Consider the following 24,151-nt stretch of genomic DNA (forward strand, 5'->3'; position numbering starts at 1 on the left):
AGGTAAAAGACCTCAGGGATGGGGTCCCCTGCCAGTGTCCCAAGGGGTGGGTACTGCTGCCTGGTGTCCTGAGCACCCTCTGGGACCTTAGGACTTTGGGGTGAGGGAGGCAGGAGTGTCTGGGACTGGCACAGCCAGATGGACAGACCCTTATATTGACCAATGGGTCTGTCCTGTAGGGTTGAACCAGAGGAGAGAGGATGGGACACTTGATTCTGTACCTGGAGGGAAAGGGAACTGTGGGGAAGGGGTGCTGCTGGGGCCTCTGACCTCAGATGCCCACAGCCCAGCCCAAGCAGACTCTGGCAGGACAAGAATACCCCCTCCCCCGTCAGCTCCACACTCATACACGCACACACCTGATAGCCCCAGTGGGCCCAGGAGCACCAGGGAACACAACACACAGCAAAGTCTCATACAGCACAGGAAGAAATACACAGAGTGCACATACCCACACGGTAGTGTCACCCAGAGCGCCACAGACACACCACACAGACAGTGTAATCACCCATGCAGCATTGCCCTGTGACATGACACATGGACACACGGACACACACCCAGTGATACAGTATTCACAGACACACAAAATATACAGAGCCCATAGTACACAGACATGCCTACAATACCCAGACTCACACAAAAGCACAACATGGCACAAATATGAACACGGACTCACACACCATGCCACAGAGGGAGCCCCAATGGGCATATTTGTAACACCAGCACTGTGCCTTGAACATAGTAGCTGTTCAGAAAATACTGGGCATGTTCAACACAGGCAGAGACACACAATATAGATGTGCCCCAATGAGGGTGGGGCGGCTGGGCCAAGGGCTTGGTGGGACACTGACTCAGACTGGGAGGGTACAGCGCTCAGGACGCGGTGGCAGCCGTCACAAGCCAGGACCTGCCTGCTGAGCCACTCCTCATCTCAGCCATGCCTGGTGTCCTGGCATAGGAGGGCATGAGAGGAATGGGGAGCAGTGGAGAGACTGCCCCATGGGCTCAGGCTACAGCTCTGCTCCGCTCATGGCCAAGCCATGGGCCCCTTGCCACGTCCACACGCCCCTCGGGGCTGGGCAGATGTTTTCCTTCCGGAGTCACCATGGCACCTGAGCAGCCAGAGCTGCTCTGCCAGCCCTGGGCCTCCACTGCTGGGACCCCAGCCAAGTCTTGGGCCGGGAGTGGGGGGACCCATTCAACCAGAGCAGAGGGGCCCAGGGGCTCCGGGCAGGGCAGGCAGTAGGGGAATCCCTGAGCTGGAAGCCTCAGTGGGAGTGGGAGTGGGTGTAGCGGTTACCTCGAGGGGCGGGGAGAGGGGGAGGAAGTTGGGGGTGTTTGCTGGGGAGGAGGTTGCCTCAGACAGGAAGGCCAGATGGGCCAGGGCAGGGTGGAGGTGAAGCGTGGAGGGACGGGACCCAGGCTGGAGGTTCCCTGTGCAGAGAGGTGAGCAAGTGTGTCTACATGGGTGTTGGTGTGTGTGCATTCCCCACGCGTGTACAAGATTCTCTGGGTGGATTTTGCATTTAATTAATCAAACTTTTACCAACCACCTGTTTTGTGCAAAGTACTGGCTTTGGGGGTGATACCCTGTCCCTACCTTCAAGGAGCTCACAACCCAAGGTGGGTGTGTGTGTGTGGCATGTGCATGTAATAGTCTGTGTGATTTGTGTACATCTGGGGGCACATATTTGTTCTGGGACTTATTCTTGTGTATGTGAACACATCTTGGGTTCTTGTCTCCCTCTGCATGCACGTGTCTGTGTGCAGGGCTAAGAACGTGTGTGCACATCTCCTGATTTGAGCATGTGCCTGTGTCTGCATAGCTCCCTCCATGAGGAATGGACCTGTGTGTGCATCCATTTCACGGTTGCTATTTGTGCCAACAAGTATCAGCCTGTGTGTGGCTGTGTGCTCCACCTCCGAGGCTCTCTGAGTGTCCCCACCTCAGGGTGTGTGGATGTGTGTCTCTGTGTGTTCATGAGCCAGCGGGTGCATGTGCCTTTCCCTTCCATCTGACCTCAGCCTTCCTGGGGTGGTGCCCTACCCACCACCTGGGCTCAGTATTGACCTGACTCCTGGTCTACCCCAGGGAGCCACGTGTGCCCAGCTGGGGCATGGCCCCCAGCTGATGCCCCAGAGGGGCCACCCATCTCAAGAGGGGCTCTGCTCTGGGCCCTGCCCTCCCTACCCATGGCGCATGGGTCAGAACCTGACATCGACGGGCTGCTGGACCTCAGCTTCCTGACAGACGAGGAGCAGGAGGCCATTGCTGAAGTCCTGAAGCGAGATGTCCACCTGCGCCAGCTGGAGGAGGGGCGGATCAGGTGAAAGAGGGGAGCCCAGCCAGAAGGGGCTTCAAGCACTGGGAGGCCTGGGTGGCCCTTCCTGCCCTCTACCAACATACTGCCTGTCAGACGGCAGAGGACTTCTCACCTTTGCCCTTTGATCCCCCTGCCTTTGGTCAGCTCAGAGCTCATGGTGTCCCCCCAGAGTGGCTACAGCAGCTCCCTCACCTGCCTGCCTCCAGGCTTGCACCTTCTGGCCCACTTGCACACTGCCCTTGACATCACCTGCTGAAACCTCGCCTTCTCCAGCGTCAAGGGCAAGCTTCTCAGCGTGTCCATGTTGCTTCCCTATTTGGTCCCTGCCAGCCTCCCCCACCTTGTCTTTCACCAGTAACCCTCTACTCCCAATACACATACATTTGTGTGTATATAAAGCACACATGATAGCTGCTCTGTGCTCCACAGTCCCTGAACTTTCCAGCTTTTGCTGTTCCTCCCAGAAGAACACAGTGGCAAAGGAGCATGGGAGTTACAAGTAGGGTTTAGGGATTTTATCTGACCTCCACAAGCACAATCTCTTCATCTGTAAAGTGTGGCTAAGGAGTCCTACCTCATAGAATTAAGAGGGATTATGCAAGTGTGGCCCACAGTACTCACTTAATGAACAATAATTACTATCCTTCTCTACTTGAAGAACTCCAATTTGTCCTCCAAGAAGCAATTAAAACATTGCCTCTTCTGGGAAGCCCTCCTGAATTCCCACAGGCAGAGCTGGCCCCTTTCACGTCCATATCACAGCACCTGCCACACAATAGTGTACTTGTCTATTCTGGACTCAGTCTTCCCACAAGCCTGAGCACCTCCAAAGCAGAGATCAAGTCTAATTGCTATCGTATGCCTGGTATAGGGACTGGTGCAGAGTGGGTGGCAGAAATGTTGGCAAGTGAATAATGACAACCATGCCCTACCTTCTTCCCTCATACTCCAGCAAGCTCCGGGCCTCAGTGGCAGACCCTGGGCAGCTGAAGGTCCTGACAGGTGACTGGTTCCAGGAAGCACGGTCCCAACGGCACCACCATGCCCACTTCGGCTCTGACCTTGTCCGAGCCTCTATCCGCTGGAAGAAGAGCTCTAGGGGTGAGAGGAGGCCCCCAGAGCAGGGTAAGGCACAGCAGGCCTCCTTTCATGCATGTGGACAGGGAGAGAGGGCCCCTAGGTTTTGGCTGTGGCTTCCCCCTGGTACTGTGTGTTTTTGAGGGGGCATTGTCCCTCCATGGGCTGCGGTAGGTAGGTGGGCACCTCCGAGGACCTCTCCCGAGAGTCACAGCCAAACTACCTGAGAACGGGGATTCACAGAACTTCTCACCTTGGTCCAGGTGACCAGGCTCTGGGCAGCGATGGAGAAAATGAGACTTCTGGGAAAGAGAAAGAGGAGCTGGAGCCCGGGTGAGGAGGCATTGTGGGGAGCGTGTGGAAGGTACCTACCAGTCACCTGGGTTCCTTTCCCTGACAACTATCTCCTCCCACTTCTAGGCTCCTCATAGATGAGGTCCCTCAACACAGCCTCAGCGAGGCTGAGGTGAGCAGTGAATGACTGAACGAGTTAATGAATGAATACAGTGCCGTTGGAGTGGAGCTGGGATGTGCTGGGGAAATAGCTCCAACCTAGGAATTTGGTTTTTTTTTTTTTTTTTTGGTAGGAATTGGGACACTTTGGACTCATCCCTTCAGGGTTCTGGGTCTCTGTATCCCCCTTTTGTGAAAAAGTGGTGTGGACCTGGCCTCTAAGGGAACCTAGGAATCTAGCTATTGGGGGTGAGATCAAGACAGAGCTGGGCATGGTCCAGGACTCAGATATTACTGCCCCCTCAATGGAACTTTGAAAGTCAGGCAAGGCAAGCCCTAAAATGTGAAGGGGTGTGAGTACAGGCTCAGCCGGTCCCACAGCTGGCTTCCAGCCATACCCAGAGGGCTGAGCTAAATCCAAAGATAGAACCTCTGACCCCTGACCTCATAGTGACCCTTGATTTCTTCCTCACCAGCCCCCAGTGGTAACCTCTACCCCTTGCTTCCTGCAGGGGCCTGATTTCCCCTCACCATCTGTGCCCCCAAAGGCTTCTGATTATGAGGAGGAGCTTAAGGCCCAGGAAGGTGAGTGGGAGGGCGTGGGAGGGGGGCATAAGGAGGTTGCCGGGGATCAGAGGCAGTTCTGTGTGATCTCAACCGCCTGTGTTCACCTTTCTCTCCCGTTGGGGAAGCCCCGTGTGGTCTCGATGGGCGACCTCAGGGCAGCACTGGGGCCTGAATCTGCAGGTTACTAGGGTTATAAACCAGTCTCTCCAAATGTGTTCAGGGGCGGGCAGGTCTGGTGCCAGCTCAGCAGCCTGTGCTCCGCCCCAGCCCCCTGCTCAGGGGGCGTGCAGGTCTCCTCGGAGGAGGCGGATTGGGACCTGCCTTCGCGGGGAGAGAAGGAGCCGCGGCCCCAGCCAGCCCAGGTAGGCGGGAGCGGCCCGCGGCTGCTCTCAAGACCCGGAGCGGATATCCGGCCCGGGAGTGTCCCTGCCCCGGGCCCTGAGCCGTCCGGCCCGAGCGCGGTACCAGGAGGGGCGGAAAGAGGGGGCGCCCTTGTCACCTTCCCTCCTCTCCAGGCAGAGGCGGCGTCCGAGACCCTGGAGAACGGGGAGGAGGCCCTGGGACCCGGGCCTTCACTCGACCGCATGCTCAGCAGCAGTTCGTCGGTGTCCAGCCTCAACTCCTCCACGGTGAGGGGGTGAGGCGGCAGTCCGGGAGGGAGGTGGGCGCCTTCTCCCCACATCCCGACAGGTAGCCCCTGCCTGACTCTTCCCTCGCCCCTCAGACCTGACGCTTCAGCCCCTACGCATGTCACCTCGCGGTGTCCTTCACCTCTTCATCTCGCTTTACCCCCGCCACCGCCCTGGTCTGAGTCCTCCGCGCCCCCCTCGGGCCCGACGTGAGCCCCGCCCTTCACCCTGACCCCCACCACCCTGTCTACAGCTGAGCGGCAGCCAGATGAGCCTGTCGGCGGAGGGAGAGGCGGGCGCTCTGCAGGTGCGTGGCTCTGTGCACTTCGCGCTGCGCTATGAGCCCGGCGCCTCGGAGCTGCGCGTGCACGTGATCCAGTGCCAGGGCCTGGCGCCCGCCCGGCGCCGCCGCTCGGACCCGTGAGTCCCGGCCCGGGGGAGGGGGCGAGGGAGCCGCGTTCACAGCTGACCCCGCCACTTAACCTTCCCTGGCCTCCGTTATCTCACCTTCAAAATGCCCCTCACGTTGTTGGGAGGCGTAGGGATTGAGAACTCAAGTGAAGCGCTTGTCGCTTCGTCTGGCACACAGGCAGCTGTGTTCTGGCGGTGGCTGGGGAGGCCCCTGGGGCAGGGGAGTAGAAGCTGGAAGGGCCCCTTCTAGTCTCCGAACCTAACGTCCGAACCTCATGTCTCCTGCCCCAGGTACGTCAAAAGCTATCTCCTCCCGGATAAGCAGAGCAAGCGCAAAACGACGGTGAAGAAACGGAATCTGAATCCCGTCTTCAACGAGACTCTCCGGGTGAGGCTGCGGCGACGGGCGGCCCTCCATTAACGAACAGGATAACTCTTCCTGCATGGGGCTGGGTGGCAGGGACGGCCACATAACGTCATTGTCCGTCGTTCCAATGCTCCATTCTGCAATGGCAAGGAGGCCCTCCCATTAGCGTGTTCCAGTATGTCAGTCTTCTGGTAGGCGAGGTGATAGTCCCGACCCCCTTTAACGCCCTTCGGGGCTCCCCAGGGCTCCATCCTGCAAGGAGCTTGGTAGGACAAGCCCCCGTCAACACTCCCGCAGCACGGAAGCCGGGGCAGTCACCAGTGCTCCATTAACGCGCACCTCCTGTTCCCAGTACTCCATCCCTCAAGCCGAGCTCCGGGGCCGCGTGCTGAGCCTGTCCGTGTGGCACCGAGAAAGCCTAGGTCGCAACATCTTTCTGGGAGAAGTCGAAGTGCCCCTGGACACGTGGGACTGGGACTCTGAGCCCACCTGGCTCCCCCTGCAGCCCCGGGTGAGGCAGCCCGGCTCGCGCGAGGGGACCTGCGGCACAAGTCTTACCCCACCGGCTTTCTCCTAGCCCCTCTTAAACTCTGCCTTCGACAGAGCTCCCCTCCCTGGCCTCACAACACTATGGCCCATCCGAAAGCCTGACCCCAGACGGCCCCTTCCTTGGGGGCGCTCAGGTCCTTCCCGAACCGCAGACTGGTCAAAAGGGCTCCTGGAGACCCCGCCCCCTGACGAACCCGCCTCCCGCAGGTTCCGCCCTCCCCCGACGAGCTTCCCAGCCGCGGGCTGCTGTCTCTGTCCCTCAAGTACGTCCCCGCGGGCTCCGAGGGTGAGTGACCGCCCCGCGAGACGCCTAGCTGGACGGACCCCGGGAGGCGGAGGGCTCCTATCACGTGGAGGAGGGCGGCCCGACAGTGAGGCGGGGCCTCAGCGGAGCATCTCCGCAGGCGCAGGACTGCCCCTGAGCGGGGAGCTGCACTTCTGGGTGAAGGATGCTCAGGACCTCGTGCCTCTTCGCTCAGGATCCCTGGATACTTATGTACAATGGTGAGGGGTACGGGGACCTCGCCGCTGCCTTTCCCTTCCTTCACCTGCAGTGGAGCTCCCAGCCTCCAACTAACCCCTTCTAATCATCCCATTCCCCAGTCTGGGCTTTAACCACCGAGCAGGGGTGAAGGGAACGGCTTGAGCAAGGGCCTGGAGTCAGGAAAGTTTAGGACACCTTTGAGGAGCTGTGTTCCTGTGTGCTTGGCAGCTGTAGGACTGGTCAGAGGGCTGAGATTGAGACTGGGGGAGGGTTGCAGGGGTACCTCCATGGAGAACCTGGAAAGCTAGGCTGTGGGGCTTGGTCCTGAACTTACAGTTCAGTGGTTTTCAGAATAAGCTCGCGAGAATTCTAAAGGTGACTCCAGGTGCTACCCTACTCTCAGAAAATGAAATTGAGGTAGGCCGATCAGGTTCCGGGTTCCCATCCCTGATTCAACCAGAAACATTCTGCTTATGAACAATATTTTATTTTACGGAAGGGAACCCAAGGCTTCAAACAACTTCTGGGGGGCAACAGGGAGCCAGTAAAGGTCACTGAGCCAGGGAGTGGCTGATTCACATTTCAGAAACACTACTCTGGTGTCCCATGAATAAGAGTTGAGACTAAAGGCAAGACACCCAAAAGGAGTCTGGTGCAAAGGTCCCCCGGTCAGTGACAATTCAAGGCCAGATCTCAGCAGGAGCCAGGCGACGTGAACATATGTGAGGGAGAATGGGTAGGACTCAGTAACTGGGTGGCTCGGGGGAGTGTGAGGGAGTGGCCACCTGATGCCACTTCTCTCCCCAACAGCTCAGTGCTGCCTGATGACAGCCGGGCCAGCCGCCAGCGGACAAGGGTAGTGCGCCGCAGCCTCAGCCCTGTGTTCAACCACACCATGGTTTACGATGGCTTCGGGCCTGCTGACCTGCGCCAGGCCTGTGCTGAGCTCTCCCTCTGGGACCATGGGGCCCTGGCCAGCCGCCAACTGGGGGGCACACGCCTCAGCCTAGGCACCGGTGAGTGGGGCAAGGCCCTGGGAGGAATCAGTGCTGGGAGGCAGGAGCTCAATGTGTGGCCTTGGACACTTTTCTGCCCTTTCCAGTTTGGTGTCCACTGGGAACTGGGAGTGACTGGGCACAGCACATAACCCGAGACCAAGCAGGTGTTTCTGTGGGACCTGGGGTATCTAATGTGATGTGCCTTCCACCCCGGCCCGCCCACATCCAGGCAGCAGCTACGGGCTCCAGGTGCCCTGGATGGATTCCACACCTGAGGAGAAACGGCTATGGCAGATGCTTCTGGAGCGGCCATGTGAGTGGGTGGATGGCCTTCTGCCCCTCAGGACGAACCTGGCTCCCAGGTCATAGCCGCACCACATGTCGCATCACACCTCTCTCTCTGGACCCCCATCTCAGGGCCTGCCCTTGGCTAAAGTCAATAAAGTCTATTCTCAGGGCAACAAGGAGCTGATGTCTGCTGGGGGAGAGGGTGACGGCAGGAGACAGGGAAGTGAAGGGGGCTTGGGACAGATGAAGGAACTTCAGGCTCAAACACAAACACCCCAGGGGGCTAGTCCCAGCGTGCCCATACACATACACCTCAGACATCAGCAAGACAAGCGTATAAAAACATTTTGTTTAATAGTCTTTGCCTGGCAGTGCTCAGTGTGCTCAGCGTGCCTCTGTGGTTGGTTGCCTCCATTGGAGCTGGGCCTGGGCCCCACCAGGCTTCCTCCACTTGCCCCTAGGTCCTGGAGTGGGTATGTCAGAAGCTGCTTGTGTTGTGTCCATTCTTCCATCCTTGCATCTGGCCTCCTGCCTCTGATGCCCTCATTCAGCCTCCTGGGTGCCTGGTAAGGCTCCTGCTCGCTGCTCCAAGATGGCTCTCCAGATTCGGCACACCATCCCTCCCCTGGGGGTAGCAGGCTCAATGTGGCTCGGCCAGAAGAAAGCCCTGGGCTCTCTCTGGTACCCACTGTCTGCCCGATGCCCCTTGTGCCCCAGGGGACCCTGTGGTTCCCAGGGAGGAACCTGGACAGACCTGAAGCTGGGGGTGAGGATCTGGCCAGCATGAGGCCATATGCCTGAGTCAGCCATGGAGGGCCCAGGACATACCTGATGTGGGTGTAACTGAGGTCATCTCGAGTGACACAGGTGAGCAGGGCATGGAGGCTGAAGCTGTGGTTCAGCAGCTGGTTGTGGACAAAGACCCGAAGAGACACAGAGAAATAAACCCAGAGAAAGATGTGCAGAGACCTAGGTACTAGCTCCCTTCTACCCTTGGGGCAGAGGGCAGTTCACACCCCTTTCTGGGCCTGTTTTCTCATCTGTACAATGAGAGGGTTATACGAAATGCTCATCCAGTATTGGCATTCCCTGCTTACAAGGGAGAAAATGAGAAGAAAGATGGACAGAGATAGGGGGCCTTGGTTGGTGGGGTTGTCAGAGATAGCCAGCACCCTCCTGCTCACCGTCTGGATGGTGACAGCATCCACACTCAGTTCCTGCAGCCACTGTACCAGGCCTTGGTCTGCTGGGAAAGCAGCTGTCAAGGGGAAGTCAGGTGGTGAGGCTATGGCTCACCTGCCAGAAGCTGCCTCACACCCACCATTCCTGTTCTCCAGCCAGGTCCTACTCACCTGGGGGCTCAGAGGCCAGGGCCTCCCCATCCACCCGCTGTAGAGCCCGTTGCATCAGGGCCTGGCACTCTCGTTCCTTCTCGGCCAGGACAGCTCGAAGCCTGGTGGAGGGCAGGAGGCGAGTAGAGTGCAGTGGGGGTGAAGCCAGCACAGAGGCTAAGGGCGATTCCGAGGCGCTTTACCTATTAGTCTCTGCTCGCAAGAGGCCCAGCTGCACCATCAGAGGCGGGGGTCCATACTCAGGCTCCTTCGGGAGCGGGTTACACTGAACGAGGGTCTCCTGTTGCTTCGTCTGGGACCCCTTGTCTTTAGTCGGCTCCTCTGACAGCTGGGAGTCTACCTCCTTCTCCACCTCTGCCAAACCGAGTGGGGTGAGCTCAGACAGGGCAAGAACACCCATTTTGGGTGGGATGAGGGACTGCTGGTGGAGGGCCGCTCTGCGTGGTGCGGGTCTGGGAGCAGGCCTTTGGCCACGCCCCCACCGGCTTCTGCTGGTTGGCGGCGCCCTTTCTGTGGCTGGCCCCCACCGGCCACGCCCTCTACCGGCCCCACTCCGTGTTTGCCACGCCCCCAAAGGTCACTCCCCCGCCGGCGGGCAGGTAGGCGCCAGTCCCCTTCCTACCCGGGCCTAGCACAGCCAAGGCTGCCCGGACAGCGCGGCTAAGCAGCGAGTCCAGCACGAACATCCAGTGTGGGCGGATCTGGCGCCTGCGGAGGACCTGCTTCACCTGGAGAGGAAAGAAGGGCGCAGCTGAGTGGGCTGGGCCTCAAAGAGGAGTGGGGCTTGAGTTGGAAAGGGCTAGGAGATGTCCTGTCTGAGAGGAATGGGGTGGGCGGACTCAGGGTTAAGGGAGCAGCTGGGGCGCTAGGAGTGAGTAGTAGATGTTCCTTTCCATCTTCACGGAGGAGACGTGGAGTCTTGGAACCTAAGTCCTTGCACATTCTTAGGCACAGGGAGCTCACTACCTCTTATTGAACTGCCCTATAACCGTGTGAAAAACTGTCAGCGAAAAAGGGGAAGCCCCTCAAGGAGATGGATTGACACAGAGGCTGCCACAATGGGCTCAAACATAGCAACTGTTTTGAGGATGGCCCGGGACTGGGCAATGTTTCATTCTGTTGTACATGGGGTCGCTATGAGTTGGAACCAATTCGATGGCACCTGACAACAACCTAACAAGCTGTGTGAAAGCTCTCCTCACCGCATCCGGGAAGGCAAAGAGTGGTCCTTGAAGAAGCCCAGGCCCAAGGCCCTGGGCCCGCAGCTGCCTTTGTAGGGCCCGCAGGTCCTGGGCCAGCTGCCGGCGGTTGGGAGTGTGGATATGTGCCCGGAGGCAGCGCAGTAGCTGTTCCACCTGATTCCTGCCAAGCTGAGGACCCTGAGAACGAAGAGAAGGGTCATCGGCGAGAGTCTCCACCCGTCCCCACCCGAGAGCCAAGAGACTCTTGAGGGGAAGGCGTCAGCGGGAGGCCTGCCCCCGCTCGACCACCAGGGGGCGCTGGGGCGGGCCGTCGCACCTGTTCCTGCTCCAGGCGCAGACTGTCCGCCAGCACAGACAGCTCCTGCTCCAGCACCCCCGCCAGCATGGCCCGGCGCTTGCTCTCTTGGTGCAGCAGACTCAGCCCCGAACTCTCCTCAGGGGAAGGGGGTTCCTCGGCCCCGGGCTTCTCGGGCACCCTGGGTGCATTGGAGAGTGACCGATAGAGAGCGGGGCAGCAACATCGTTCCACCACCTCCGCCACAGGGTTTGAATCCTGGCTCTTTTACTGTAACGCCTACCTCACAGGGATAAAAGAGCTAAACTAGGCACTGACGGGGCATAATAAATACAAGAGCATCTCAGGGAGGGTACAGGTGGGCACCAAATGCCACCCCCGCAAGTGGTCAAGGTGCCCAGATTCCCAAGAAGAGATTTTTCTGGAGGGGGAACAAGAACAAAACCAGGCTAAGGGAACCCACCAGGACCCTATGCTCTTACCGGAGCCTGCTGGTGCCCCCGTAACTGAGGCAGCGCTTCGGAGGGCTGGGCGGGTGCTGTGAGGGTGCCTGAGAGCACGGGAATGTCTGGGACTGGGTGGTTGAGTCAGCTGAGGGAGTGAGGCTGGCTGAAGGGACATCTGAGGGAGAACAAGGCTGTCAGCCTAAGCCACCCCTCATCCCTGTCACCTCCATAGCTCCCCTGCCCTCACTCCAGTGTGCTTGCTCCCTTGTATGCAGCACCTGAGGGCAGTGGAGCATGGCGAGGGGAGCTGGGGCTGCGGCTCTTCTTCCCAGGCTGCAGGAAAGGGTCTCCCAACAGAGCTTGGGCACTGGCTCGGAGGCGGGGGTCTGGCTCAAAAGTTTGGAGGAGGAAGGCTTGGGCCTCAGCAGACAGAGATTTGGGCATTGGCGGATGCACCTTGTACATGCCCACCTGGGGGAAATCAGAAAAGACAAACAAGATAAAGCTTAGAGAAGTTCAGGGCTCAGTCTCACCTCACCCCACCTTTGAGGGCTAGGTCTCACCTGAAACATGGCAGCCTGTGGGCTCCCTAGTTCATAGAAGGGCGGGCGACCTGTGGCCATCTCAATTACAGTGCAGCCCAATGACCAGATGTCAGCCGCCTTCCCATACCCTCGTGGGCCTTGGTCAATGATTTCTGGGGCCATATACTGCAGGGTTCCTAGGATAGGACCAGAAGCAACAATGGTCATCTAAGCTTTATCACTGAAGAGGTCTCCAGGGCACCCACTCTGAACTTCATCATCCAAAATAGATTCCGTCACCTACCCTGGCCACCAAACATCTATCCTGAGTGTCATCACCCACCCTAGGCTCCATCACCTGCCAAGGCTTCCATTACTCATCCTAGGTTCCATCTCATTCATAGTTTCTGTCACCCACAGTAGGGTCCCATCATATATCCTGAGCTCTATTTCTTTCACCGTACCTATTTAACCTGCTTGCTGAGCAAATAATACGAGAAGCTGGACTATATGAAGAAGAACGGGGCATCAGGATTGGAGGAAGACTCATTAACAACCTGCATTATGCAGACGACACAACCTTGCTTGCTGAATGTGAAGAGGACTTGAAGCACTAAGGAAGATCAAAGACCATAGCCTTCAGTACGGATTACACCTCAACATAAAGAAAACAAAAATCCTCACAACTGGACCAATGAGCAACATCATGATAAAAAGAGAAAAGATTGAAGTTGTTAAGGATTTCATTTTACTTGGATCCACAATCAACAGCCATGGAAGCAGCAGTCAAGAAATCAAAAGATGCATTGCATTGGGTAAATCTGCTGCAAAGGACCTCTTCAATGTGTTGAAGAGCAAAGATGTCACCCTGAAGACTAAGGTGCGTCTGACCCAAGTCATGGCATTTTCAATCGCATCATATGCATGTGAAAGCTGGACAATGAATAAGGAAGACGGAAGAAGAATTGCGGCCTTTGAATTGTGGTGTTGGTGAAGAATATCAAATATACCATGGACTGCCAAAAGAATGAACAAATCTGTCTTAGAAGAAGCACAGCCAGAATGCTCCTTAGAGGCAAGGATGGCAAGACTGCGTCTTACATACTTTGGACATGTCAGGAGGGATCAGTCCCTGGAGAAGGACATCATGCTTGACAGAGTACAGGGTCAGCAGAAAAGAGGAAGACCCTCAACAAGGTGAATTGACACAGTGGCTGCAACAATGAGCTCAAGCATAACAACAATTGTAAGGATGGCGCAGGACCGGACAGTGTTTTTTGTTCTGTTGTGCATAGGGTCGCTATGCGTCAGAACCGACTCGATGGCACCTGACAACAATAACAACAGCTATCACCTATATTGGCCTCCAACACTCACCTTGGCCTGAATCAGCACCCCTGGGCTCCATTTCAGGTGCTGAACTCAACTTTATCACCTATCCATGCTGCAAGCCTAGATTCTTTCACCCCACTCCTGGCTCAGTCACCTGCCCTGGGTTCGATCCCCCCATTAGGACTCTAACTCAATGCCCAGGAAAAACCTCATTCCTTGGAAGACCCAAAGAGTTCTTTTGCCCCAGTCAGCATTGCCACCACCACCCCCACACGTTGTTACCTGTAAAGGTCTCAGTGCAGGGTGTGATGCCTGCCAGCCGCTTGGAGGTGCCAAAGTCAGAAATCTTGAGCAGCCCACTGAAGGTGTTGATCAGCACATTGTCCCCCTGAGCAGAGACATCCTTTCAGCCAGCCCCACTCCCTCAGCTGACTTTACCACCCAGTCCCAGACATTCCCGTGCCCTCAGGCACCCTCTCAGCACCCACTCAGCCTCAGTGAACACTGGCTGCCTCAGTGAACACTGGGATGAGCCCCTGACACCAGAACTGGACCCCACCCTAGGATACTATCTCCTGGAGTTCCCAGCCTGGCCCTGCCTCTATCATCTTCCTTCCCTGCCATTCCACCTACATTCACCTCTGAGAGCTGGCCAATACCTGGCCTGGCTTCAGATATGAACGTCTCCTCTTCTTCTCTAAGTAACCTCCCGACAAATTCCCCACCTTTTGCAAAGGCTCTGCCCAGCCTCCATCTAGGGCTATGTCTCCTCCCACCCCTACCCCATCCCCCACCACCAGCAGGCCAGGAGGGGCCAGCCACAGGATTTACCTTGATATCCCGGTGCACGATGTGGTTGTCATGCAGATAGCTGAGTCCCTGAAGTATCTGGCGGGTATAGAAACTGATGGTGCTCTCATTGTCCTTCAGGGGTCCCCACACTGACCGCAGCAAGGAAGAGAGGCTGCCTGGGCAGATACAGTCCAAGTTCATCCTTGGTACCCACTTGCTCTAGCCCACAGCTCTCTGCTCATGACCAGGCACACCAACGCCCTGGCCCAGACTTAGTTACCCAACCCCACTCCAGTTAATTCTAGGCCGGGATTCTTTTCTCCCTAGGGTTTCCACCCTGCCTGGCTCCACCCCCAAGCCCCACACCCAGTTTTCCATTCCCAGCCCATACAGGACAGGTACCTCCAGGCACTTCCTCCATGAAGATCTTGAGGTAGCCACCCTGGCTGGCTGATCCCAGATAGCGCACGATGTTCTTGTGTCGCAGGCGTTTGTGCAAAGCGATCTCTTTATGCAGGGGCTGAGAGAACCTGGAGGAGGTAGGGGAGAGAAAATTGGGACAGGTTTGGGCAGCAATGCTAACTCTATTCCAGCACCACCCAGAGCCTGCCCCGCCCACAATGCCTTTTCTACCCATATCGCCCCGCCCACAGGCCGCTTCAAATGATTACCTGTCCACTCTGCCCGGACCCCAGGCATCCCTGTTGCCCCCGCCTGTAGCCCTGCCCACAGGACACTAAATTCGTGGTCCTGTCCACTTGACCCGACCACTTAGATCCTCGCCTGTCCACAGCGCCGCCCGCGGGCCCAGTGTGTCGCACCTGCTGTCCCGCTCTGGGATCTCTTTGATGGCGATGCGCACTTTCGTGTGTCGTTCGCGGCCTGCGTACACCACCCCATACGTGCCCTTGCCCAGAACCAGACGTTCGCCGGTCTCTGAGTACTCATAGTCAAACTGCGGGGAGCGGAGTGAGACGGGGTCAGCAGGGCCCTCCGCCCTTCCGCCTCCTTGAGCTCCCGTCTCACTTCCTTACCTCCAGCACCTCCCCCACGCCCTCCGCCCCTTCCGCGGGCGCCGTGGAATCCGGATTCGTCACCGAGGTCTGGATCAGGCCGCAGAACCTGTGGGTGGGGGACGTCAGGCCGGCGGGAAGGGCACCTGGGGCAGGAACCGTCCCCTGTCGTGCCAGGAGCACCTAGGGGACATCGCCCTTCCTTTCCCGCACTCCCGGAGCATCCCTGGCCCTCAGTGTACCCGCCCCAAGAGGCTGCGCGCACCACTGGCAGTGCCCTACGCTGGGGAAGCACAGCTGGACGTCCTGAGCCGGGGGAAGCACGTAGAGGAAGCAGCAGCGCTCGTCCCGCTTGGAGGTGCTGCGAAGGAACGAAGAACCGCAGTCAGCACCAGGCGGTCGGCAGCTCCGGCCCCGCCCCACCCAGACCGCCCACAGGCCCCACCTCTCACCTGACGCCGCAGACAGAGGCGACTGGGAAGGTCCAGCTGGAGGGCTTGTTCTGCGGGAAGCAAGGGAATCTGAGGAGGTGCTGGGGACTGGAAGAGCGACCTGGGGATGGGAGAAAGGCTCGACAGAAAGGTGCGTATCGGTGAGTGAGGGTACTCGGCAGTGACTTCACCTGGGTCTCCGGCTCCAACAGGCTGAGAGTCACAGCGCTCACTGGGTCCGCACCCTGAACCTCGAGCCTCGCAGGGAGCAGCACCTTGTTTAGCTCCAAGACCAGCACCTGCGGATGGCGAGGGAGAAGGATGAGAACGGGCCACCCCTCTCCCAGGTCCCCAACCCCAACGGACCTCACCAAGCACTGATCCTCTTGAGGAGAGGCAGGCTTGAATGGCTTGCAGGACTGTAGCAAGAAGTGGAGCCAGAAGTGGGCACGGCGCGGGGGCCCTCCGAGGGGCTCCGGGGTGGGTCTGAAGTGCTGGTAGAGCAGGAATGTTTCCATCACTGACACCAGATACCTGCAGGCACAGCCTTGTCCTCAGCTCAGCCCAAACAGCAGCTAGACTGCCAGGGAGAGGAGACTGGCTTGGATGTAGCCAGAATGTGGTAACTGGGTTCCCGGGGCGCTGGCCTTGAAGGGACCAGGTCATTAGCTCAGGTCTCAGGCTAGAGTGCTAGTGGACATGAGTGTAGGACATGTCAAGAGCCCAGGACAGGCCAAAACTTACCAGATGGGGGCATTGAGCTTGTATAGCTGCTCTGCAGCCAGCACCACCTGGGTGGCGTCATTGGCGAGGATCTGGGCTCCCAGGTAGAAGCCTACATCCCAGTAATACTGCATCTTCTCCACACAGCCTTTGCGGGCCAGCAGGCAACCCAGCTTCATGCCTGGGGGAGAGGGGCATGAGCCCCAGTGAGTATAGGTGCAGGTGTAGGCAAGGCCCAGGTGTGGGCCGCACCATTCATGTGGGCATGAACATAGAGATGGGTAAAAACTTAGGGGTGGGCAAGATCTCAGGAAGAAGTCTGAGTTCAGGCACAGTTGAGGGTTTGGGCATAACTACATATGGAATTCAGTCTGTAATGAATACAGGTGTGAACTTGGGGACAGGTATGGGCTTAAGGGCATGTGAGAATGCAGGACAGGTGTGAGGACCCAGATGTGGGTAGAGAAGGGGATGAGCTCAGTCCCAATCATGTTCTCCCTCCCTACCCTTTTCCCAAGCCTCTGAGCCCTGGCTGGTAGGGGTACAGGGCAGCCAGGATCAGGACCCACCTATGAGCCGGAGCTCCTCAGAGTCCTCGAAGCGCTGCCCAGCAGCAAGGAGGAGCACAGCTGCATTGATGCCTGAGTGGAGGCTGGGCTCCACCTCAAAGGCCTTTCGATACCTGGCAGGAGGAGAGGAGACAGGAAGGAACACAGGCTGGACTGATGCCCACAGGCCTATCCCTCCTCCCCCCAGCTTAGCCCATTGCCCACTCGATTGTGCCCCTTACCAGTGATAGGCCTGCTCCCGGTGCCCAGCATCCTGGAAGCCAGAGCTGAAGAACATGTCTTTGTAGACACGGCCACACATGCAGTACAGGTCAGGTGCCACAGAACCTTCAAACTGTACCAGTGGCAGCAGCACGGCCAGTGCCTTTTCACGGTCCCCAGGCCTGTTCCTCCTGGAGGCAGGGGAAGATGGGCTGGGGAGCCCCCTGATGCCCCTGTCCCACCCTGTCCAGGGACTACCAGACCCTGACACCAGGGATCCTGCCAGAGACTTTATAATAATGACCCCAGAATGGCAGTGACCCTGGTCAGCCCTGACCTCTCAAGAGGCAGTGACAGGAGATGGAAGTGATTCCTCACTGTAATTACTCTGAATGACAGTGATCTTGGACAACTGCGACCACCCCAGGAGCAATAATTCACCACCGCCACCCCCACCCCAACCCCTGCCCCCCATAGGGAATCAGTAACCCAGAACAACAGGGACTTTTTGATATCAGTGACCCAGGTCAGCAAATTCCCTGAAGAGCAGTGATCCCAGGCAGCAATGACCTAGCACAGCAGACAGGCCACAGAGACCCCCATGCGGCTATGACTGAGCCTCACTCTACCACTTACCGGTTGAGGGCAAATGTGTAGTGGAAGCAGACATTATGCTGCTCGGCCACATCACAGGTGGGCAAGGCCTGCAGCGTCTCCACCAGCTCAATGATAGCTGAGTAGTCCTGAAGGGGGGCAGCAAGCACAGGCATGATGGCCTCTGGGGACTCCATTGGCCCCCAGCTCAAAACCTTGATCTTGGGCCTCCTCCCCTCACTTTTCCACCAACCTCTTGCACAGCACAGGACAGCAGACACCACACATTGCATAAAGCACCCACCGTGTGCCCTAATCTCACACCTGCCCTGTGTGGCAGTGCCATGATCACCTCCTATTATAAATGAGGAAACTGAGGCTCAGAAAGGTTAGGTAATTTACTCAAAGCCACCACTGAGCAAATGGCACAGCCAGGAGCTGAACTAGGGTTTGTCTGACATCAAATGCCTGCATAGCAATGACTCTGGACAGCTGTGACCACTGAGCTGCTGCCTCTCTGTGCCCCACACACCTGCACGTCACGGTAGGAGAGCAGCAGGTTCATGACAATGTCGGGGCTCAGCAGCTCCACGCTGTCCAGTCCCCGCTGCAGGCGAGCCAGCTCCTGCCGGAGCTGCTGCCCACTGAACCGCTCCCGTGCCCGCCGGATGTCCTGCCGAATGGTCTCCCGGAAATAGCCACTGGTGCCCAGGGCAGGGGAGGGAGAAGAGAGAATGGTTTGGCCTGCCTTTCAGCCCCAGCCCACTGTTCTCTCACCAGCCCCCTCCTGGTGCCCCTGCACTGTAAGCCCCCCATTACCAAGAGTCTGTGGGTGTGGCTTCCAGCAGGCGGACCAGCCGGCCTACCAGCGGTGTAAGCAGGGCCTCAGTGCCCACCCCTGCCTGCACCAGCCCATCAGCCAGGCCCCTCAGGACACCTGCATCACCACACAGCACCCGACCGGTGGCCGTCACCACATAAGGAATCAGTGTGTAGCTGCCAACACAATCCTGGGGGGGGGGAGGGGATCAGTGGAGGTCAGAGGTTAGCACAGCGTTAGGGAGAAGCGGTGAGGGGTCAGAGGTCAGCATCAGTAGGAATTGGAATAGCTGGGAAGGGGTATACTTCATGAAGGGAGGTAACAAGGAATAGAGGATCACATTCGAAATCCAGGCCTTTAAGGAAGTCAGAGGTGACTAAGGAGGACACAAAGGATAGTGGAGGTCATAGGTCACTACGGAAGTCAAAGGGCACAATGGCGGGAGGGATGGGTTCTGCTCACCGAGTTCTTCTGGAAAACATCATCCTGTAGGAGGCAGAAAGTCAAATACTGGGGTTCTGGGTAGGCCCCACCCCAACCCTGTGACTACTGCCACTAGCCAGCCACCTGGCTACCTACCCGGAGGGCCTGCAGGTCAGGCAGGTCGGCCTGAGAGCAGAGGAGTACGTTGTTGGTCATGCTGAAGCTCTCTCGCACACCGAGGTGGTAGAAGAGGGAGGGCTGCACCAGAGAGCTGCTCACCTCCAGCACTACCACATCTGCAGGCACAGAGGTGGAGGCCCTGGAGCTTGGTGGGAAAGAGCCTACGATCCATGCTGGCTCAGCCTGCCTTTCAGTGTGACTCTAGCAAGGTGCAAAGACTCTCTGGGCCTCAGTTTCCCCCTCTTAGGGCCCCTCTGGCTCTTACACACAACTGATACCTGTGGTGTTGAAGGACAGGAGTTGGGTTCACCAGGCCACTGTCCACTTGAAGAGGACTGGGACCCAGGCGTGCCCCTTATCCCACTATTCAGAGCCTGTGGGCACCCACAGCTGGGCCGGTGATGCACCACCCCGGAACCTATCCCAGTTCATTGGAGAGGCAGGAGCTGTGCAACTACAGAAGTCCCGTCCCCTGGGCCCTCAACCCAGCCTCTTGAAAGGGGTGGGCACCAGCGGCGTGTAGACAACAGTGTGCCTGTGTGTGTATATAACTGTGTCCGTCCCTATCTCTGTGTGTGTCTATGACACCTGTGTGAGTGAACATATTTGCTATTCGTGAGTCTATCCATGACGGTGTGTGTGTGTCTTTGTGTCCTCGGAGTCGGGGCAGGATTCATTTTTGGGCAACGACTTCATTGACATCTGCAAACACAGTTCCCAGACGCTTGGATGAAAAAAATAAGCATCGGAGGGCGGGACTTCATGGTTAATGGGAGGGAGGGGTGACCGCGCGGGAATAGCCATCTGTCCGGCCCCGCCCACTCTCTTGGGGCTGCTGAGGCCTCATGACCTAAACTCCCTCGCCCACACCCGGGGGCTCATGACCTAAACTTTCCCACCCAGACTCTGGTATACTTGAAATCCTTCACTTCACTTTCTGCCTGTCTAGGAAGTCGTATGCTAGACCCATTGGTGTTGATTCTGACTCACAGTGACCCTATAGGGCGGAATAGAACTGCCCCATAGGGTTTCCAAAGCTGTAAATCTTCCCGGAAGCAGACTGCCACATCTTTCTCCCGCGGAGCGGTTGGTGGGTTGAACTGCCCACCTTTTGGTTCGCAGCGGAGCGCTTTAAGCACTGAGCCACCAGGGCTCCTCAGTCCTCTGCTAAAAAATTAAAACCCGTTGCTGTCGAGTCGATTCCGACTGGTAGCAACCCACTAAACTCCAGCCTTTAAGCAGCCCCCTTTCCCTAGTCCGGTATCCGCTTCCAGCATCCGCCCCGAGGGCTCCGCAAGAGATCCTCCAGAGACTGCTTTCTCCAGCCCCACCCCCGAGGGACCACAGTTCCGCCCCACTCCTGGTCCCGCCCAGCGCCCCTAAACTCCGACCCAATCCTAGCCCTACTCCCCAGGGACGGTGCCGACTCTTTTAAGCCCCAACCCTGAATCCCGGATCCGGACCTGGGTCCGCTTAATCCCACCCCGAGCCTGGCCGGGCTCCAGACCCCCTAAATTCCACTTTTATCACGACGCTGGCTCCAACTCCCCCAGCTTTAGCTGCCTTTAAGCCTTGTAAACTGGGCTCATTTCGGCCCCTCCCTGCAGCCGCCGAGCCCAGCCCCATTTGGCCACGCCCAAAGCCCCGAAGCCCCGCCCGGGGGCGGCCCCACTCCCGGCGCGCGCTCACCCGCGTTGTAGAAGGAGTCGAGGGCGGCCGTGTCGCCCAGCGCCAGCGTCCCGAAGGGCAGGCTGCGCAGCTGCGGCGACGGCCGTGGCCCCTGGAGCTGCGCGCAGGCGTCGCGCAGGCAGCGCAGGGGCAGCGGCTCGGCCTCGGCTCCAGCTCCGGTCTCGGCCGCGGGCCGCTGCTCCCGGGTCAGCACGTAGACCACGCTGAGCGGCCGGCTCCGTGCGCAGCCCCGGCCGGAGGACGCTGCGGGCGCCCGGCCCCGGCTCAGCGCCTCGGCCAGGGGGTCCTGCCAGCAGCTGCCGGCACGCTCCAGGGCCGCAGACCGCGAGCACGTCCCCGCCATGCGGGGGCGCTCAGGCTCGGGGCGCCAGGCTCTGGGAACCCGGGGCGGGACAGGAGCCGGGGACGGCGAATCCAGGGATCTCGGGATCGGAAATCCGGTCGGGATAAGGGAATTTCCCGAGGGACCTGGGAATCCGCAGTCCAGTCGAAGGTCTCGTTCGGAGAATCTGGACTCCGGGGTGGAATCTGGGCTCGGACTTGTAAGGTCCTGAGGGTCTGGAATCGAGAAGTGTGTCCCGGAAATCTGCGGTATCTGGTAATCTGTAGCTCAGGATCACGAGGGGGATCCCAGGAATCGGTCGGGCTGCGTCTGCACCCAGATGTTACTGGGGACCGCCCGCCGACGCTCTCCCCTGCCTTCACTTGTAGGTTCGGTCCAGCCCCTTCCCGGCCGGCAGGCCGGGAAAGCTCCACCCTCACCCCTCAGGCAGCTCCGCTCCCTAGCAGCCTGGGACTCGGCCTCTCCCTCCCCCTTCTCCCGCCAGAATCTCTCAGCCTGGCCGCTTCCGGAACAGCCTGTGCTGGTGTGCACGCCAACCACTGTGGACTGACCACAGCTGGCGCTCATAGGATGTGTGCCCAGGCCAGCGATAGGGAAGAGGTGTGAATTGCAGGCCCTGCGTGCAGGGATCTGTTGAAAGGTGTCTCCACGGAGACACCAGCGTGTGCAGAACCGGGAACAGTGGGTGTCCTCCAGGACCTTGAAACGGGGTTGGGGACGGGGGAGCCTGCTCCTTGGGCTGCCAGTAGACCCTCAACCCTGGTATGGGACTTGGCATCTGAGCTAGGGCCTTTGCCCTCTTGCCAGAGGGGACTCCTTTCCCTAGAAGCCAACCTACAGTGGAGCCCTCCTGACCTCTGACCTCCACCCAGAACCTGAAGATGGGACCTGAGAAAGCCTTCCCCACTGTAAAAATGACAGGTCAAGGGTGTCTGACTTCTAACTTCACAAGGGGCAAGGAGAATCAAGATCAACCGCCCAAGGCTGATTCCTATAAGGTGGTCAGACATACCTCGTCTGTCCAACCCTTTTACTAATTCTGACACCAGCTGTCCCTCCCGTGGCGCTCTCTACTTCTTTGCTGGGTTCGATAATTCATTGCAATGGCCACACAGAACTCACAGACAATACTCACGATTATGGAGTTTATTAGGGAAGTAGGGTAACAATTCAGGATCAGGAATGACTCAGGATACAGTTCTCTGATCAGGACAGCCTTTGCTCAGCTGTGCCCAAAGACAGGCCTCTCTCTGGTGATAGGCATCACCTCTGCCCTGCTCAGTCAAGTGTTACAAATCTCTTTAGCTCTGCCAATAAGTGCCCAAAGGCACCCCACTCTGCCAGTAAGCCTCCCCAGAGAGGCACTCAGCTCTCTCACGCCATGGGTCGGCACACCCACTGTAGCCGCCTTGCTGCGCAGGCTGGGAAGCCCACCGCACCTTCTCATGCTGATCTTCTGGTTCTGCTCCCTGTGCTGCCACTGCTTCTCACCGTGTCTAGTAATCTCACCATCTCTGTTGCAGCTCTCTCTCTCTCTGTCTCCTGGGTCTAGAAGGTTCTCAGTGCAGGGACCCCACACTCCACTCCTAGCTCTCCTTTCTGCTCTGGGATTGGCTCTCTTTTAAGCCTCCTGATATGATGAAACTGACCAATCCCCTTGTTAGGGTTCCATACACCTTATTTGCATGGTCCCACACCCAACAGGGGTTCCATACACCTTAAGGCATCATTAGCAAGCTGTCCAAGCAGTTTGTTTGCATAGTCCCACCCAATCATTTGGTGGGAGTTACAAGACCATGGCAAGAAAGGCCATATAAAAGCAATCTATTGCACCACACCCACTGCAAACATTTCTCTACCCACCTGAAGGAGAACCGAGAAACTCCAGCCCTTCCCAGCTTTCAATCTCCAAGAATCCCTAACCCTCCAGCATGAATTAGCAAGAGACTGAGGCAGCAACCTAGTGTAAATCTCAGTAGACCCTGAAGTCAGGAACTGGGGACTCGAAGAAGTTGAGTAATTTGTCCAAGATTGCTTAGCTACATGACAGAGCAAGATTCAAACCCAGGACTACCTGTAACTTCAGATATCTGACTCCTAACCATCTCTTTTTTTGCCACTTACTAGAATGTGGCTTTGAACAAACTAACCTCCTAAGTGCTAGCTCAGTGGCTACTGTTTTACTGTCCCATTGCCACCATGGAAGAAAAATGTACCTTCCTTGGTTTGACCCTAGGTTCAAACCAGCCCCTAATGGGAGAAATAGCAGAGGGTCACCACTGACTGCTCTGACAGGGATCACAATAGAGAGTCCCTAACAGAGCTGGAGAAAAATGTAGAACAAAATTCTAACTCACATAAAAAGACCAGAGTTACTGGTCTGACAGAGACTGGAGAAACCCCAAGAGTATGCCCCTTGGACACCCTGTTAACTCAGTACTGAAGTCACTCCTGAGGTTTACCTTTCAGCCAAAGATTAGACAGGCCCATAAAACAAAGTGAGACTAAATGGGCACACCAGCCCAGGGGCAAGGACGAAAGGGCAGGAGGGGACCGGGAAGCTGGTAATGGGGAAACGAAGGTCGAGAAGGTGAGAGTGTTGACACAGCGTGGGGTTGGCAACCAATGTCACAAAACAATATGTGTATTAATTGTTTAAAGAGAAACTAATTTTCTCTATAAACCTTCATCTAAAGCGCACACACACACAAAAGAAATAGCAGAGGATGAGAAATTAGATTACAACAGAGGCTGGGATGGAGAATGGACAACTTAGAAGGAACAGACACCTAGGCAACAAAGGGTGAGAAAGCTGTGCAATTTCTGCCACAAAACCATCCACTTGTAGGACCTAGAGGACCCAGGGAATTGTCGGTGGATGCTTGAATCTCCTCCTTGACCTCCACTGAGTGCCCCTCTGGCCTTGACTTGCACACTTTCAGAGATGGAAGCCTCACTCCCTTAAGAGGCAGTCCCTTCCACCTTCCTGACTGGTAGGAAGGCCTTCTTTGAATGGAGCTGAAACCTATATCCCAGCTCTGCCCTCTTAGATTTTTCCCAGTAACTAGAAGAGTC

The 24,151-nt window shown here is 57.5% G+C and overlaps 2 protein-coding genes across 4 annotated transcripts; one reads left to right on the forward strand and one right to left on the reverse strand.

Annotated features, from left to right (window-relative positions):
- On the forward strand, positions 1-8,498 carry SYTL1 (synaptotagmin like 1). The gene is given in 17 exon segments (XM_064281550.1): positions 1-1,446; positions 1,569-1,623; positions 2,093-2,164; positions 2,167-2,327; positions 3,277-3,449; positions 3,665-3,734; positions 3,822-3,867; positions 4,367-4,439; positions 4,689-4,783; positions 4,937-5,050; positions 5,304-5,470; positions 5,753-5,849; positions 6,181-6,339; positions 6,585-6,663; positions 6,782-6,881; positions 7,672-7,877; positions 8,089-8,498. Coding segments are annotated over 17 exon segments (1,878 nt in total). The 5' UTR covers positions 1-1,375; the 3' UTR covers positions 8,229-8,498.
- Positions 8,483-24,135, reverse strand: MAP3K6 (mitogen-activated protein kinase kinase kinase 6). 3 transcript variants are annotated; one of them, XM_003415263.4, is made up of 29 exons: positions 20,734-24,135; positions 19,021-19,160; positions 18,904-18,927; positions 18,441-18,631; positions 18,154-18,322; positions 17,664-17,770; positions 17,048-17,218; positions 16,827-16,939; positions 16,279-16,438; positions 15,906-16,068; positions 15,726-15,833; positions 15,556-15,605; positions 15,369-15,464; positions 15,125-15,212; positions 14,912-15,045; positions 14,493-14,620; positions 14,130-14,266; positions 13,581-13,686; positions 12,006-12,163; positions 11,721-11,913; positions 11,479-11,617; positions 11,018-11,177; positions 10,702-10,878; positions 10,122-10,227; positions 9,682-9,853; positions 9,500-9,600; positions 9,332-9,405; positions 8,976-9,052; positions 8,483-8,772 (listed from the first exon to the last, which is right to left on the reverse strand). In XM_003415263.4, the coding sequence occupies exons 1-29, from the start codon at positions 21,074-21,076 to the stop codon at positions 8,691-8,693; spliced, it is 3,867 nt and encodes a 1,288-aa protein (XP_003415311.2). In that variant the 5' UTR covers positions 21,077-24,135; the 3' UTR covers positions 8,483-8,690. The 3 variants fall into 3 exon arrangements, with proteins under 3 accessions (XP_003415311.2, XP_064137618.1, XP_064137619.1); XM_064281548.1 differs by having other exon boundaries at positions 15,556-15,833; XM_064281549.1 differs by lacking the exons at positions 18,441-18,631; positions 20,734-24,135 and having other exon boundaries at positions 15,556-15,833; positions 19,021-20,719.
- Between the last annotated feature and the right edge of the window lie 16 nt (positions 24,136-24,151).

The sequence above is a fragment of the Loxodonta africana genome, chromosome 3, assembly GCF_030014295.1.
Source record: "Loxodonta africana isolate mLoxAfr1 chromosome 3, mLoxAfr1.hap2, whole genome shotgun sequence".
Taxonomy (NCBI): Eukaryota; Metazoa; Chordata; class Mammalia; order Proboscidea; family Elephantidae; genus Loxodonta; species Loxodonta africana.

Coding starts and splice junctions, on each gene's coding strand:
- MAP3K6 (XM_064281548.1), bottom strand. CDS start 21,076: ATGGCGGGGACGTGCTCGCGGTCTGCGGCCCTGGAGCGTGCCGGCAGC. Junction 16,069..16,278: donor AAGCTCAATGCCCCCATCTG/GTAAGTTTTGGC, acceptor CTGTGCCTGCAG/GTATCTGGTGTCAGTGATGG. Junction 10,879..11,017: donor TGCGCCTGGAGCAGGAACAG/GTGCGACGGCCC, acceptor CTTCGTTCTCAG/GGTCCTCAGCTTGGCAGGAA.